General features: G+C 53.2%; 1 protein-coding gene and 1 non-coding gene across 3 annotated transcripts; one reads left to right on the top strand and one right to left on the bottom strand.

Annotated features, from left to right (window-relative positions):
• Positions 1-6444: 6444 nt before the first annotated feature.
• On the top strand, positions 6445-12758 carry MLN (motilin). 2 transcript variants are annotated; one of them, XM_032649522.1, is made up of 4 exons: positions 6445-6561; positions 8534-8650; positions 11699-11807; positions 12593-12758. In XM_032649522.1, the coding sequence occupies exons 1-4, from the start codon at positions 6445-6447 to the stop codon at positions 12598-12600; spliced, it is 351 nt and encodes a 116-aa protein (XP_032505413.1). In that variant the 3' UTR covers positions 12601-12758. The 2 variants fall into 2 exon arrangements, with proteins under 2 accessions (XP_032505413.1, XP_032505411.1); XM_032649520.1 differs by lacking the exon at positions 12593-12758 and adding an exon at positions 12114-12127.
• Positions 7430-7502, bottom strand: TRNAE-CUC. The gene has a single exon. It is a non-coding gene; the product is annotated as a tRNA-Glu (tRNA).
• Positions 12759-17297: the final 4539 nt, after the last annotated feature.

The following is a 17297-nucleotide window of genomic DNA, read 5'->3' as shown; positions in this document are numbered from 1 at the left end:
TTTCCTCTGGGTTTTGGGAACTTCCTTTCTCTTGACTTGCGTTAGGTTTTTATGCCTCCCCTCAGCTTCAGCCGCTGCACATCCGGGGCAATTCCCATTTGGAGAATGAAGAACATCAGATTATGCCTTCGTCTTATTTTTGTCCAGTTTCTAGCAGGAGAAACAGCCACTAATTGAGCATTTGGAGGGAGAGACGGTGTACATGATAAAGACAAAGTTGTCGTTATCAGGCTTGCTATCCGGCCACCTCTCCATTCCTGAAGCAGTAACCGTGACAGTGGAAAATACACTTTGAGGCCAAGGCACCTGACAGCTAGGGGAAAACAGGCCTGTTCTCGCTGAGTCGGTTCCTAAAGGGCCGACCCACAAGATCTGCCGCCAAGAGGGACATGTCCTTGTGGCTGGTGCCGCTAACCCTGTTTGTGACCCCATAGCAGACCTTGAGCCTCCCCCGCCCCCTCCCCCATAGTCTACATCCCTCTCTGCCTTACGAGGAGTAGCCCTTTATGAACCCCGATTTGCCTTCCTTCCACACCAAACTGCAGATATCATAGCGTAGCACTGCAAATTGCTTGGATCAGAAGTACTGAATCACAGAAGCAATTCAGGATAATGCTATTTACGCCCAGAAAATTGATCCCAGGTTATTTACTGTTTCCAACACTTCCCTTCTCCCCATCCCTCATTGCAGACCTGTCTCCGGTTTCCAGGCTCCTAATCATTTCTCAGACAGAGTGCCTTTTTTTTTTTTTTTTTTTTTTTTTTTTTTTTTTTGCGGTACGCGGGCCTCTCGCTGCCGTGGCCTCTCCCACTGCGGAGCACAGGCTCCGTCCGGATGCGCAGGCTCAGCGGCCATGGCTCACGGGCCCAGCCGCTCCGCGGCATGTGGGATCCTCCCGGACCGGGGCACGAATCTGTGTCCCCTGCATCGGCAGGCGGACTCCCAACCACTGCGCCACCAGGGAAGCCCAGACAGAGTGTCTTGAAGGTGTCTCTGGACCAGAGCCCAGACTGGCCCAGCAGAGTGTGAAGGGGCGGGGGGCAGGAATAGCTTCGCATCTCCCCCGTGCTTGGCAGACAGGCTTGCCACGCCCCCCCCCACCCCCTGCCAGCTGCAGTCCTTCTTGGGTCCAGATCTGGTCTCTCCAAACCTAAGAACATACGAGAACCGTCTATGCGTGTCCCAGTTGGTCAGCTGGGACTGCGTCACAGTCAGATGCCTTGCCAGGCAGATGGCTTAGGGAGAGAGCCACAGGTTTGGAGAATTTGCACCTGGCCTCTGTTATGGGCCTTCCCCAGCTGTAAACATTCATGTGCTCACTCATCAGATACTGAGAGGCAAAAAAGCACACTGGATTCTAAAGCCAGACTCCTGAGTTTGAACCTGGTCCTGCCATTTTAATAGCTGTGTGACGTTAGGCCAGCTGTTTCAGCTCAGTTTTCCCACCTATAAAATGGGATAGTAGCCACACCAGCCTCATAGGGTTGTTGTGAGATTTTTCTAAAACTGATACATGTGATGTCTGGCTGATATTTATTACATATCAAACAGCTTTCACACTCCAGACACTGTCGAGGTCAGGGGTCAGCAAACTTTTCCTATAAGGTCCAGATAATAAATATTTTTGGCCTTGTGGGCATTAATGTCTCAACTATTCAACCCTGCTGCTATAGCCCCAAAGCAGCCATAGACAATAAGCAAAGAATGAGCATGGCTGTGTTCCAATAAAACTTTATTTATAGACACGGAAATGTGAATTTCATATCAATTCACCTGTCACTAAATATTATTCTTCTTTTGATTTTTTTAATTATTAAAAATGTAAAAATTACTCTTAGCTCAAAGTCTATATAAAAATAGAGGGCAAGGGCTTCCCTGGTGGCGCAGTGGTTGAGAGTCTGCCTGCTGATGCAGGGGACACGGGTTCGTGCCCCGGTCCGGGAAGATCCCACATGCCGCGGAGCGGCTGGGCCCGTGAGCCATGGCCGCTGAGCCTGCGTGTCCGGAGCCTATGCTCCGCGATGGGAGGGGCCGCAACAGTGAGAGGCCCGCGTACCGCAAAAAAAAAAAAAAAAAAATAGAGGGCGAGCTGGATTTGACCCATATTGACTGACCCCTGGTCGAGACGCTGGAGATGCAGATCCTGACATGTCCTGCCGTAGGAGCCCACGAGCTTCCCTGAGCCTGGGAAGGGCTCCTTCACAGCCCTCAGGCTACTATGCCCCCACCAAGCTCTCTGACCTTGGGTCAAAAGTCTCTTTCGAAACGGGGACACTGAGACTCTGATCAGGCCAGGGTTAAGAAATGGCAATTCAGTTCCAAGCCCTGGCATTTTGAGCTCTAATTCCTCTAAGATAAATTTCAGACTCCAGAGACCCAATGCACAAGTGTGTCACCAATCCAGCACACCGGAAGAGGTCTAACCTTGCATCTGGAATAGAACACAGAGCCCCAGCTGGTGGGAAGCCCTGCTGAGCAGGGAATTTAGAGGTTATCTGGATTGGGTTTGAAGCACTGCAAACATTTACTTCTTTCAGAGGGCAAAAGCCAGAGCTGATGGAAGGACGACAGGATAGGCATTCCTGGATGAGGAGCAGGGCTTCTGAATGTTCGGGGCAGCCTCTCTGGAAGACACTGATGGCCAGCAAGGTTCACCTGGGGAAAGGCCTCTGCCCACCAGACTCTCGGGACCTCACACCAATCTGCCCAGCCACTTCCCCACTGGTCTCCCAGCCCCGCCTCTCCCTGCTCCTACGCCTACACCCAGACGCTGAGTGATCTTCCACCACGACACGTTTGTTGTATCCCCTTCAAGACACCGTGAGGACCCCCGGCTTCCTCCCCCATCAAATCTAAATCCTTCTACTTGGTTTCTAAGGCTCCCAGACTGACCCTTTTTCAACCACACAGTGGACCTCCCAGGACACCACCATCCTCTGCACCTGTGTGTGTCCTACATCCCAGAAGCCTCCGCTCCCACCCTCTGCCACACCCGGTCACATCCAGCCTTGACCTTTATATGAAGAGATCTTGCAGTAGGGTCACAGAAGAGGGATTTAATTGTGCTTCAGTTTCCTTATCTGTAAAATGGGGAAAATAGGAGCACCAACCTCATGGGGTTGCTGAGATTTAATGAGAACACGTGTGCCGAGCATCCCCTGAGTGGTGCCAGGGTCGCCACTGTATTTGGAAAGGGCACCAGCCAGCAGCAGCCAGCCCTGTCTGACTGCAGAATAGGTTCACCTCTTCCCTCTTTGAATATTTTTAAAGTTACCATTTGAATGACACAATTACCACAAAAGATTTCCAGGGTAGGTGTCCCTTCTCCCCATTTAGGCTGCAAACCTTTTGTACTGAAAGCATCACGCCTTCCCTGGCCCTCCACGGAGACTCTGGGCCTCCACGGCCCTGGGTCTGGACTGCCATTTGCTTTTCCCTAATCTATTGAAATGCTGCCACACACTCTAGTGTCCTTTCTTTCATGAGGAGCTTCAGAGGAAAGGCCAAAGACAAGTTATCTTCCTAGTACAGCACTTTGACAGGCCAACAGAGAATCTGATCAATAGAGTGGCCTGGAGACGGTCAACATTATATATTTAAGTAACAAAAAGAAAGGGCTTTTGTTAAAATGACCCTCCGAGCGGCAGTCGAGCTCTAAGTGGACAGGAGAGTGCCATCTGGGCGGGGGCTGGCCTCCACCAAACCTGACTGTCACTCGAGCAAAAGGCCTTCCAGGAAAGGCCCGACATCCACAGCGTGGCAGGCCCTGCCCATTGTTTCCACGAGCTTCAAGAATCCAGGCTCCCCACCCAGAGCCCCCAAAGGTATGGCCAAAGGTTAATGGGCTCCAAAGGGAGGGCAGGAGGTATATAAGGGCCCATCAGACCAGTCAGACACCAGCGGACAAGCAGAGAGAGGCTCCGCCTGGCCCACTCAGACCACACTCACACTGTGAGTAGCCAGAGAAGGTGGGCGGGGGAGGTATCATCAGTAGCCTGAGGATGGGATGTGAGCCGAGCCCGCCCCGTCCAGAGCTCTCCGGGGTGAGCTGACCCGCTCCTGTGGCCCTCTGCCACCTTCAAATACCCACCTGGGCTTCAGACTGAGTACCCCGAGCTGGTTTCCAGCGTACGGGTTAAAGCTGCACACAGTGGGCAAGCGCAGGGCTGCCCGGAGGCATGCAGGCTGGAGGGAGGAGCAGGGGGTGCAAATCCTGGCAAAAGTGAAGCTGTCTGGGGTCGGCGGTGCCATCGACTGCAGGCTGGGAACCCAAACCAGAGCCCAGCCTGGGTGCAGGGCCATCCCACTTGGCATGGGGTCTTGGCCCTGGGAAGTTAAGGGGAAGAGGCTGGGTCCCTAGGGAGACGACATGGCTGGGCAAGACTAGTGGGGCCCAGGGTTCCTAAAGGAGAGAGAGAGAAGAGACAGGTGCCCCCTCAGCCAGAGCCGAGCGCCGGAAGCCTGGAGCCCCCACTCCCGGTGACGGAAAAGGAAAATCAGCAGCTCGTCATATGAAAAGCCCTCGCTCCTATTCTGAGCTCCCCGGAACGCAAATGAATGTAGGTGACATGCCGGCTGCCAGTTGGAGCACGAAAATGAGCAGCAATTGGATTTTTGCCTTTTTTTAATTTAAAGTTTTTATTGATTCTTATGGAGTGAATTAAATGTGAACACCAGAATGAGAAGGGATCCATGGCATCTCCGTGAAGGAAATGGGACACCATTAATGTGACACAGCTGTGTCCTCTGAAAGGGAGCTGGGGCCCCAGAGACTCCACAGGGAAAGGAAAGGAGGAACAGTGATTCAGAGCACCCCACCCTCACCCGTGCTCTGTCACCTCAACAGAGCACAGGGCCTCAGTTTCTGAGACGTGGTCTTCAGTGGGTGGGTGGTCCGTCCCACCCTCCTGGGAATTTGTATGCAGCCGGCATGGGGGGCTTTGGCTGTCTGAGCTGTCATGTTCTTTCTCGTGGAGTTTTAGCGACATGGAGAGACCAAGTAGGACAGGGCAGTGGGAGAACAAGAAGACAGAGGGGCCTTCACACAACCAAGGAGACGGGTCCTAGCAGAGAGGCAGGACACAAACCCACAGCCTTGGAAGATTCTCTCCAAAGGGAGAGTCAAAGTTGGACCTGCAGGAAAGCTTGGAGGCCAGTCTGGGGCAGGACCCTCTCCTCCCAATGGAATCCAGCCCGCCCAAGGGCTGTGGGACCCTGAGGTGACCCCCAGAAGCTCTTTATCTGAACCCTGTAATCCCCCCACCGCCGCTGCAGAGGCTGCTCCGGTCTCCCTTCCCTGCTCCAGGGGCCTGCCCCCTGTGGTGCCCTTCTCCCCTTTCTGTGGGCAGAGGCCACATGGAGAGGGTATTAGGACGAGCGCCGGGCCTCAGAAGGCCAGGCCTCCAGCCCCCACTGCCTTCATATGGGTCTCTTCACCTCCCCAGGCCTCCTCCACTCCCTAGATCACACCTGCTCCCAGGTGGGCATGAGGAGTGTGCGGGAGAGGGCTTGGAATGGTAAGGAATCAACCAAGGCCAGCGCCCAGCAGGCCACGCCCCCCTCCACAGGACCATCCTGCCCCGGCCCCTCTCTCAAGTCCCTGCACTCCTGAGGTCCTCACGCCCGCCTGCTCCCTGGTGTCTTGGCAGCCCTCCTTCCCGCCAGCCATTCCTGACACACCCACTTCCAGGATGTGGGAGGGCCTCACACATGCTCACGCTGGCACCTCGCCAGCACTGGTGGCATTGGTGCGAGTTGTTACAGGGAGGAAGTTGTTTCTGGATGGCGGCCAGCAGGCAGCTGGACTCGCCGGAGCTGGGAAAGGGTTTGTTCCAGAGCCGGTGCTGGCCCAGAGGGATGGGAACCCTGCTCTGCTCTTAGATGCTGCTCCAAGCTGAAGTCTTCCAATCTGGCTCTGCCTCCGCATGGGCAGAGGGTCTCCGCCCTTCCTCTCTAGACCTGGGGTCTTGGCCCAGTGCTCCCAGGCAGAGCTGGAATCAGCTGGGCCTGGGTCCATCCCTTTTATCATCCTAGTATCGGCTCAGGGAGCAGGCAGGGTCCTCTGGATCTTGGGGCTTGGTTCTGCTGACAATCTAAGAGTTTTTTAATCTGCAACATGGGGTCCCTCCTACTTCATTAGCCCAGCTGACCCCAGGAGACCTCGTCAGTAACAAAGGGAAGGGCGAAGTGGAATGATTCTTCCCCGGTGTGTGTAGTGGGCAGGGCAGCCTCTCCTGGGTGCTTAGGGCAGAGAGGGGGCTCTGAGTTCCTCTGGTACAGCCCCACACCAAACCCAAGTCCAGACAGGGTAAGTGGCTTGCTCAGGATCACACAGCTCCAGGTGGGCCATGGACCAGAGCTGAGGGCTCCTGCCTCCAACGCAGCAGCCTGTCCCTGTACCCTACATTGGTGACAGGAGCTCCCTGTTTTCGTCCAGCTCCAGGATGCTGTCCCGCGAGGCCGTGGCCTTTCTGCTGGTGGTGCATGCAGCCACCATGCTGGCTTCCCAGACGGAAGCCTACATCCCCATCTTCACCTACGGCGAAGTCCAGAGGATGCAGGTAAGATATTCCCAGGCTGCCCGCCTCCCCAGTGTGGCCGAGTTGACCCACAGCCCTGCTCAGCACTGAAATCATATTAGTTTCTCTGAGGCATAAGTGTCCCTTCGGTAAACCCACGTTTAATCAGCTATGCCAGGGACACTGAGGCGAATATGCAAAACCAGGACCCCAGATAACCCCAGACCCCAGCCGTACCCCCGGCCACTTCCACTCTTTCACTAGTGCCACAAAGGTATCAGTGGCTCCCACGGGCGACATCTTTTCCCACCCCTGCCCATCCTTCAGGGGAAGTTTTCAATTAACAAGCCAATAAATATTTGTGGAGCATCTCTGCAGCACAAAGGGCCACCCCGGGTGAGAGGCCAGACACGCAAGGAAATCTCAGAACCTCCCGTCTTCAGGCAGCTGGCTCGCGGGAGCCAAGACACAAACATACGAAAGATTCACTAATAACAGAAAACAAAATGGAGATGTCACAAGGCAGGATGTGACTAATTGTCCAGTAAGTAATGCTGCTGGTATGCGCTGAGTTCAGGGCAGGAGAAAACATGGTGGGCTGGTGCGGAAGAGGGGAACCTGAGCTGAGGGCCTCGAGAGAGAAGGATGGGGGACAGGTGGGCGCAAATGTCCGAGCGGGAAAGAAGGTGCCTTTCCGGGGAGTGGTGGCCAAAGCCTCCTTCTCTTTAGAGCCCAGAAGAAAACAGGGCAGGCTTAATGGAACTCAGGCAGCGGAGCCTAAGGAAAACTGGGCTGCTGGACCTGCCTCCCTGGGCCTTTTACTTTACACATCAAGGGGTTCTGAGTGTCTCGCCACCTTTGTTTCTCTCTTTCTCTTTTTGGCCGCGCTACACGTCTTGTGGGATTTTAGGTCCCCAACCGGGGATCAAACCCGGGCCCTCAGCAGTGAGAGTGCAGAGTCCTAACCACTGGACCACCAGGGACTTCCCTGTTTCTCTTTAAATGGGATGAAGTAATGGACGTTCATGTCCCATGTGTCTGAGACCAAGGCTCCAACGGGGATCCACAACTGAGTCAGTTCTCTGGGAGGTCACGTGGCCCTGAGGCAGAGCCTCTAGCAACGCAGTTTGTCCCGGGGTAGGTTTCCACACACCCAGTGAACAGCATCCTTTACAGAGGCCAGGCTGGACCCAGCTCCCCTTCTTCAGGGGTGGACATGCAAAGTGATGGAGGAGATACAGAGGATCCCCTAAACCTACCTTCGTCCACCACTTGGCTCCCTCTGCAGGAAAGATGACCAGCTGTTCCAGAATCACCATGTCCCAGGGCAGGCCCAGAGCTGAACCCCCAGAGTGTCCTCAGAGAAACCAAAGGAATGGGGGTGTATCTGATCTCAGTGCTCAGGGACCTAGCAAGCAGGATGCCCGGCAAATGTGGGGCTGGACAGAAAGAGTCAAACTCAGTGTTACACGAGCTGGCAAAATGGCAACCTAAGGACGCTTGGCGTTAATCTGCTCTGTGGTTTTCCTCCTCATCATTGCCAGGCACCGGCATTTTTATGAAGAAGCTGCAAACTCCTTCCTCCATAATTCATCTCCCTTTCTTGCCTCATAAATCACCTCCCAGGGACTCCAGTTTCGGGGCCACCCCACGGCGCCCTCACCATCTTTTTTATAGGCTCTTTGCTAAGAAAAACACATTTTCACACTTAATACACAGGAAGGGCGGCCATTATTTTCAGCATTTTAACTTAATTAACAGTAACAACCTGGGTGTAATGTTTGAACTACAAAGGAATGGATTCCTCTTCGAGTTGACTTGTTGCCGGGCAAATCGAGGGCCATTGTCAAGCCGCTGGGTGTCTGAGACACCCTGTGAGACGTGCCTGGGAAAAGGGGTTCTTTTGGCCTGAGCGGGAGCTCAGGCCACTTAGCACTCTGGGTAGAGACTCCAAGGGGCCGTATGGGTGGTTGATGGAGAGTGAGTTTTGTACAGTTTTGTGCTCGACCCCTAGGAAAAGGAGCGGTACGAAGGACAAAAGAAATCCCTGAGTGTACAGCAGAGGTCCGAGGAGGCGGGCCCTCTGGACTCGGCGGAACCCTCGGAGGAAGAAGTGAAGGAAGTTACCAAGGCGAGCAGACAGGGGGGCAATGCAGAGAAACCCAGTAGGGGGATGGTCCCCGGCCACCACAGAATGTTCTGTGAACCAGACACTGAGGCAACAAGTTCCATCCTAGGAGGGAGAAACAGATACGAAAGATGAGACAATAAACCATTTTAGGCACCAAATAAGGAGGTAGAGAGTGACGGTGGGGCTGGGGGCACTGCTTTGGCTGGGGGAGCGGAGGGAAGGCCTCTCAGAGGAGGTGACATTTGATGTGAAACCTGAAGCATCAGGAAGAGCCACCCATGCAAAGAGCTGAGAAGGAACATCCCAGAAGAAGGAGCAGGGAGTGCAAAGGCCCGGCTCAGGAAGCCCCTGGCGGGTCAGAGGCCCTCGAGGCCCAGCGGGTGCTGAGGGAGGGCAAGAGGCCAGCAGGGCCTGGTGGGCCAGGCAAGACGCCTGGGAGGCTGTTGGGGGTTCAGAGCAGGGAGGTCATCTGCTCCGACTCAGAAAGAACGGAGGCGGCAGGAGTGGAGGCAGGAGGCCGGTCAGAAGGCAGCTGTGGTCCTCAGGGAGAGACGACGGGGGTGCCGTTTCCTGCCCTAGACTTGAGCCGGGAGACAGCTACTGCGTCCGGACCCAGCGTCCAGGGCCTTGAGCGCCCAGTGAGGATGCACAGATTGTCAGGGCTGGAGAGAGCCTTGAGTTTGTCTAGTAGGACTCTTTAATTTCACGGACTCATTTATTCAGACGGAGAACACTTACTAAGCCTCCGTTACGTGCAAGGCACGCTTCTGGGCACTGGGGACAGAGTGACAAAACAGATAAATCCTCTGCCCTCATGGAGCTCGTACTCCCGGGGAGAACAGAAACAAGGTACTGGAAGCATCAGCAACAGAACGCAAGCAGGGTAAATAAGCAAACTTTACAGTAGGTCATGTGGGGATAGGTGATGTGGAGGAAAAGAAAACAGGGAAAGGAGATGGGGTGGGTGGTAATTTTAAATAGGATGATCAGAGCAGGTGTCATGAGTAGATTGGTGTTTGTGCAAAGACCTGAAGAGAGGGAGGGAGTGAACCATAAGGATATCTGAGGGAAGAGCTTTCCAGGCAGAAGAGACAGCCAGTGCAAAGGCCCTGAGGCAGGAGTGGGCCCAGAGGAGAGGGGGAGAGGGAGGAAGGGAGAGGAGAGGGGGAAGGGGAGAGAGAGAGAGAGAGAGAGAGAGCACTTCAGCCCAGGGTGGTCATGGGGGAGGCAGAGCAAAGTGGTCAGATTCTGGAAATATTTTGGAGGTACAAGCCCACAGGATTTGCTGAAAGAATGGATATAGGATGTGAAAAAAGAGAAAAGTAAAAACTGACTTCAAGGTTTTTGGCTGAAACACCTAGAAGGAAGGATTTTCCACTCACTGAGCTGGTGAAGCCTGTGGTTGGCTCGGGTTGGCAGGAAGAAGATCAGGAGGTCAGACTGGACCTGTGAACTGTGAGATGCCTGTTGGGCACCCAGGTGGAGATGTTGCACTGGCAGGTAGATATGCAAGTCTGGACTTTAGGAAAGGTTGGGGCTGGAGACATAAATGTGGGAGTCATCAGCGATTATATAAAATTTCAGGCCAGGACAAGGCGAGATCCTTGGCAGGGCGGGGCAGGTGGATGGAGAAAGAAGAAGTCCCAGGACTGAGTGTGGAACACTTTCCTGTAAAGGGGTCTGGAAGGGGGTGGGGCAGACTGGCAGACTGATATCTAGAGAGAGTGGGGGCCTTGCCAAGGTCACGCAGTGGTCAAGGCAGAACAGAGCTGGACATCACACCTCCTGTCTCCCAGTGAACACTGGCCAGTGATCTTTGCACCCCCTTGGGTCCCCACAGCAGGCTGTCCACAGACAGTGAGGTCACACATATGGCACAGAGAGTGACCTCGGTGCTGTCACTGCAGTGGAAGAAGGGGGGGCACTCTTTTCCTTCCCGAATGCTCCCTGGGCTCTAGAGGAGGGAGCCGGGAGTGAGTCCTCCGCCTTTGGGCAAAGGGGGAGCTTGCTCAGAACTGCCCTCAAAATGCACCTGAGACAGAGTTTATGGCACTGACCCTGAGGTTCCCACGGTACAGGCTATATCCGATGTAACATCTCAGGAGGCTTGGGGTGGGTACCTCTTGTCCCCTCTCCTTATCCTTAGAACCATGACATGCAGGCCAGGAGGTCCTTTCTGGGTCATCCAGTCCAGCCTCTTCATTTTAAAAGTAAGGAAACCATTCCCACAGCAAGGGAACAGCACAGGCAGGGCTGGAACCGCCAGCCTGCAGAGCCACCCCAAAGGTTGTCCTTCAGGCCTCCTGAGTCCACTTCCCACCCCCGGTGTGTCGGGTGGGAGGTGGGGGAGCTGGCCTGGGACTCCTCCATCGTGGGTCTCTGGAGAGTTAGGGGGTCTTGGCTTGTGCAGCAAGACCATTGAACCAGGAAGCTCTGAGGGAGCCCCTTGCTCTGCCCCAACAACCTCTCTTGGTGGAGAGCCTCCAGACAACTCCTCCAGGGTCTTACATGTTTCCCCAAGGTGCTAGAGAAAGCGTAGCCTGGAGGTCCCAGGAACGGACCCTGGAGCCAGGCCCTCTGGGTGTACTTCTCCCTCTGCTATTTAGTACCTGTGTGGCCTTGAGCAAGTTACCTGACCTCTTTGTCCTCAGTTGCCTCATCTGCAAAATGGGGACATTAATCCCCAGTAGTGTCTCTACATCTGAGAGGCTTAACCTACGGAAAGCATTTAGAGTGACACCTGGCACCTGGTACACTCCCACGTGTTAGCTATTATCATTCAGGAGAAGGGGAGGGGACTTCCCTCCTCTGATCCCAGCTTCCCCCACCGGGGTGAGGCTGGTTGATCCTCCTCCCTCCCTGCTGGTCTCAGCAACTTCCGGGATCCAGCCCCGAGGTGAGAATTAGGGAGAGGGGCCAGAGTTCCCAGAGGACCGCAGAGGATCTGGAAGAGTGGCACGGCTCCCCAACGGTCCCTCCAACCACCTGTAGGGCACCCAGGGGTCAACGGCGTACTCTGTCTTCTGTTAACTCTGCCTTATTTCACAGCTGACTGCTCCCGTGGAAATTGGCATGAGGATGAACTCCAGGCAGCTAGAAAAGTACCGGGCCACCCTGAAAGGTCTGATGTGTGAAGTGCTGCTGTCCAGCCAGAACGGTAAGCTGAGCCAGGGCGCCTCCGGGTTCATATTCCTGCGGTGTAGCCAAGTAGGGTTTGGGGGCTGTGATTTGTTTTTCTGCTTTGCTCTTGAGAACCTGAAGCTGCCTTCTACTGCAATCTCCCACACCCCACCCCACCTCCGAGGGGAGCCTAATCACAGATTTGGTGGGGGTACGGGGAGGGGGCGAGGGGGCGGGCCTCGGATGGCTGCCGGTGGTTGGGGAGGCCCAATTCCCCAGCCAGGGGCATCTCCAGGCCCTGCCTCCAGGGCTCAGACCCCTTTCCCTAACGCCTTTCTGGCAGAGGACCACAAATGACAGCAACCCTTCCCCCTCCCCCTGCACAGATCTGTTCCTCCCCTCCCCAAACGTCACTGAGGTTTAGTCTGGCCACAAAAGCCTGCATTTCTCCCCCCACCCCCCCCACCCCACCCCACCCCCACCCCCATCCATTCTGCAAATCAAAGTCCTGAGCCCCATTTGGCCTTCCCCGGGTCAAGGTCGGCCTGAGTTACTTGTGCAAAGCTAGGTCCTATGTGACAAACAGCCACCAATTTCTTCTCCTAGTCCCTAGGAGGAAAGGAGAAAGGCCAGGGGAAAACGTTTGGGGCGGAGGAACTGAGAAGTTAAATTACTAGCCCCAGGCTATGGAGAAAGCTAGAGGGAGAGTCTGGCCAGACCTCCCCTCCTTCCTCAGACCTGCAGGCAGGTTTAGAAGGCGGTTTCACAGATGGACCTGATGACACTTCTGAGCTGCAAATTTCCTTTGCTTTTCTCCAGCAGCCAAGTGACAGGTCACCTGGGGGAGAAGCTGGATGGAACTCAGATCCCCCCACCCCCCATCCAGAGAGGCCCCGGGAGCCCATCTGCACGGCCCATCTGCTGGGCTTGGAAGGAAAACACCCTCTCCCAAGCAAATCCCCCTCCAGCAAATAAATCATGAAATATACAGAAATGACTCTTTTATTTAATATTTTAATTTCCAAAAGTCAGAGTCAGGTCATGCCATAAAGAGGGAAATAATAAAGCTCAGAGAGAGTTTGGCCATAAATGGTGCATATATTAGCAAAGCACGTGCCTTTTGTAAGTTCTGTGTGCAAATATTAATTGAGACCCACGGAATCGGAAGATTTGCGCCGGCCCTTCCGTTCTAGGTAAGGAAGCTGAGTCCCGGAGAGACGGCATCTTTTGCCCATGTTCTGAGTCAGTGGCAGAGCAAGCACAGTAACTCAGGCCTCCTGAATCCTGGTCCATTTTCTGTTTACTGACTCGAGGTCTAATGGACCAGAGCGTTTTAAGGCCTCTGCGCACAACCCCTTGCTGGGTAACTTCCAGCTAGCCCTTTAACCTCAATGAGCCTTTGCAAAAGCAAGGTGGTAATATCTGCCTTGAGATCTGGGGACGGAGGCACCAGCAAAAAGCACATTACTATTATTATTATCACCCTGTGACTACATACGCCAGCATCTATGGCAAAATTACACAGCCAACCCATTTCATTTCTGCCTTCTAAACAAAACTGGATGGGAAATTTCATTCTAATTTAATTTTACGCTAATGAATGTTCATTTATTTATAAACTGGGGCCATATAGGAACCCAAGCTCCATCCATAGGTTACCAGCGATTAGACAACACTGCCCATTCCATATCTCCACCCGCCTCAGCCACTTCAAGGGCTTAGCCGTGGATAACAGTCAGAACAAGATGACTCCAGCCCTTAAAAAAGACCCTCGCTTGGGGTGCTCTGAATGCCCCGCGAGGAAGCTTACATGGGACCCAGAGCCTGCACACAGCACGTTCACACAGTTTCCAGTGCACGTACTGATCAACCCAAGCACAGCTGCCGGATCCCGGGAGATGCTGCCCAGACACCCGCTAATAAACGGGGAGAGAGGGCTGCAGCAGGGCACGTGAAGGGAGGAAAAGCCACAGGAATCTATCTATAAAGCGTACGATTGGAGGAACTGGATCCAGAACTCCTCCTCGCCCTTCCGAGTTCCACCAAGTTCCTCCGTTATCAGTAACGCTCTCCAAGAAGCAAAAACATAAAATGTTCCCTGTCTCTTTCCTTGTGGAAAACACAGATTTCGCGTCTTTTCCTCGCCCTCTGCTGAGATCTGCCCCTACAGTGAGACCGCCTTCCCCCACCCCCAGCAGGGGGCGCCCGTTTCTGGGGCGGGGGGTGGGGGTGTCCCAGCATCCTCTGGGGAATTTTCCTGAAGCTCCTGAGGGTTGAAATGGGTGCTATGGAGGGAAATGAGACACCTAGGAGATTTCACCGCGGATGGTCTGCATCTTTTTCAATGGGAATTGCTTCAGCAAGCACAGCTCCTAGGAAGCGTGAGGATGCTGTCAGTTCCGCAGAACAGGCCGGTTCAAAGCTCAGCGCTGCAGCCGACTTGTCCCCCACCCTCACCCGGTGGCCTCTGAAGTGCTTCCCAGTAATGAGCCACAACGGGGACCCAGCCACCACCTGCTTCTTTATGCACAGCGCCCTGGCCGCCTGTTTAGATATGTTGGCCCCTTTCTTCTCTCGTTTTCCTCCTCCTCCTGCCACTGGTTCGATTTCTCATCATCGGCTCAAATAATTCTTTTTCTCCAATAAGCGCCTCCATTTCCAGGACAGTGGACTCGACTACTTACAGGACATGCACAGCCCTGGAAGAAATTAAAACTGGGTCAGGGGCGAGGGATAGCTTGGGGAGGTTCTGAACTGAGCCAAGGAGAAAATGACCATGTTTTCACAAAACAGAAGTAAAGAGAGACACACTCTTGATTAAAGCTAGAGGATGCCTAGACCAGGACCCAGCCAGCATCAGAGACAGGGAAAGTGCCCAGAGGAACCAGTAGGGCGAGGATGCAGCTTCTCAACATCTGGCTGAGATTTATCCAGCAAAATCTACGAGTCTTTCCAGATACCTGGCAATTACAGAGAGTTACAGATTACCCGTTTTCATCTGGAATGTACTTTTACACTTAGGACCACGGGTAATTATAGGGCGACCTGAGCCTAGTTTCACAAGATGGAGATGATGAGGTATTTTCTTGGTAACCACGTTGGTGTGATTTTAAAATTACTGAGCTACGTGGATTTGCCATGAAATTGAATACTTAAAAGCAAAGAGTAATTGCCTGATATCTGTACTCTATAATTTAGTGTAATCTAATCATGGACAAAGCCCAAAAGAAAATGTTCTGAAAGCATTACATTTTTCTTCATACACAATTCATTATTGACATTGGGGAATGTATTCCATGCCTCTAAAGGATCTCTTACCCACAGATTTCAAGGTGTGAAAGTAGCCAAAAGAGTGAGAGTTTTGTTTAATTTTCAGCTGCTGATGAAAAGCAGGTAACATAGCTGCTCATTAAACCCATTCTGACACTTTTCTGTGACTCTGTTTGCCCCTTCATTGACCTAGAGAGATAGGTCAGGGTACTGAGATGAGGCAGCAAGACGCTGGGCAGAGCTGGGGCCGTTCCAGTCCAAATCTGAGCCAAAAATTGCCCTACATCGTCCCCCTTTCCAACCATACTCTCCCAGTGCCCCCATCACGGTGTGACGCCACCCATGCTATGGTTCGAAGGAAGCCCAGAATAGCCAAGAGGGATGCATGAGGCTGGGGACAAGGTGGATCAAGGGCAAGTCCATGGTCTGGAGCATCTTTAAAGGACCTGATAAATGTGTGCAGGGCTTTTCGCAGGAAGAGAATGAGAAAGGAACCCACTAAAAGATTTATGGCTGTTATTATCATAAGGCTCTGCCGAGACAGAGAGAGGTCGGCAGGACAGCAGGCAGCACGGCAGCCCCTTGGGAATCCAGAGCATCCTCCAAGTGGCCCCTCATCTCTACTAAATGTGTGGATGTGGTTACGAAGTAGATTTAGATATTGGAGCTTGTTTTCCCTCTTTTGACTTTAAGAAATCAGGAAGACCAACCGCAGCCTGAGGTGCTCACCTTAAAAAAAAAAACCACAACAAAGTGATGAGAAAGGAGGGCACACAGGACAGCCGTTGACTTTGCAATATTGCCCTCTTCCTGGAAATGTGTGTTCCCATACTCGATAGGCCCAGCGGCAGAACTAGAAGAGACACAGAAAGGCAGACCTGAGAAGGCCCAAAGGGGCCTCGTGGGCAGCTCCCAACACGACACGGGCAGTGGTGGCAAAGAAGCACTAAAATGGAGCCCTTCGGAGGGGAAGACCTAAGGGTCAGTGTCAGAAGTGTGGGGACAGTCACGTGGATAAAAGCTGATGGGCAACAAACTGACTTCACTGAAGCTGGTAAAAGTGCTTTGAGGGTGGAGAATATTGATGGAGGACCCTGAAGGGTTATCAATCCAGGGAAGGGGTGGACTGGATCGGGGAGTTCAGGAGGAAAATGTAGAGGCCCGAGACCTGGGAGGAATGATTGACTCATGAGGTTTTATTCTTTATTCTTTTTCTTAATGAGGTTTTCTTCTTTTCTTCTTTTAAATTTTCCTTTTTTCTAATTTTCTTATTTTTAATTTTTAAAATTTTTTGGCTGCGGCGCGGCATGAGGAATCTTAGTTACCTGATCAGGGATCAAACCCGCGCCCCCTGCAGTGGAAGCGTGGAATCTTAACCACCTGACGGCCAGGGAGGTACCTCATGAGGTTTTTTCGGACTGAATTTTCCAAACAGATTGTGAGGCTTCTTCTTGGAGGGATGGGGAAGGGAAGCATGATTGTCAAATATGCTGTAAGTGGTGGCACATTACCCCAAAGGCCTGCTAGACCCAGCGAGGCAGAGATGGAGCGCTGGGGGATGGGGGGAGGGAGGGCACTGCTGCAAACATGATGGGTTCGAGGCTGAAGGGAAGACAACAGGGTTCGGGTGGGGCTGGGGGAGGGCTGGGGGTCATTTGGCCCTGGGTGTATGTAGCAGCAGCCGGGACCCCAAACACAAGGAAAGCTGACAAAGCCCACACTGGGGACCACCCCAGGGGTGGCCCCATTTGGGTATTTTTTTAAATCGCCCCGAGATCCACTGTGTGGAAATAGACTGTAACTCTGCGAAACTCTGTAACATTAACTTTGTTTAAGCATCAGTTTCAAGCCCTCTTAGAATACATGGGGCCAGTATTGATGCTGAAAGGCTCATTCTTTATATATTGAACTGCACAGCTGCAAGGAGAAGCACAAATGTTACCAACTCATTTGTCATGCAAACAGTGCTTCAGAAAGAAAGAAAATACTATTATGTGGTATATGTGTTAGGCAATCACTATATCAAATTCATGGTATTCCGTGCAAACACAGGCAGAGGAAAGGAAAACAACACTTGGTGAGAGAAATCGCACCACGTGGGAGCAGCTAAGTCGGGGGAGATGGCGAGGCTAACTCGGAAGCCTGACCAAGCGGAGGTTGTCATTTCCCCCGCAATGTGGCCAGTGATAAATGCTCCGTGATAGAGCAAGTGGCACAAATGCAAACGCTGGCAGAGGTGCCTTGTCCAGGGACCCAG

The sequence above is a fragment of the Phocoena sinus genome, chromosome 11 (assembly GCF_008692025.1).
Source record: "Phocoena sinus isolate mPhoSin1 chromosome 11, mPhoSin1.pri, whole genome shotgun sequence".
In the NCBI taxonomy this organism is placed as follows: domain Eukaryota; kingdom Metazoa; phylum Chordata; class Mammalia; order Artiodactyla; family Phocoenidae; genus Phocoena; species Phocoena sinus.
The sequence above is the reverse complement of the archived record's forward strand: the minus strand, read 5'-3'. Positions and strand labels throughout refer to the sequence as shown.

Excerpts from the sequence above, each read along its gene's own strand:
- MLN (XM_032649520.1), top strand. The coding sequence starts at position 6,445 with ATGCTGTCCCGCGAGGCCGTGGCCTTTCTGCTGGTGGTGCATGCAGCC. Across the intron at positions 6,562-8,533 it reads GCGAAGTCCAGAGGATGCAG|GAAAAGGAGCGGTACGAAGG; the intron begins GTAAGATATTCC and ends CTCGACCCCTAG. Across the intron at positions 8,651-11,698 it reads AAGTGAAGGAAGTTACCAAG|CTGACTGCTCCCGTGGAAAT; the intron begins GCGAGCAGACAG and ends CTTATTTCACAG.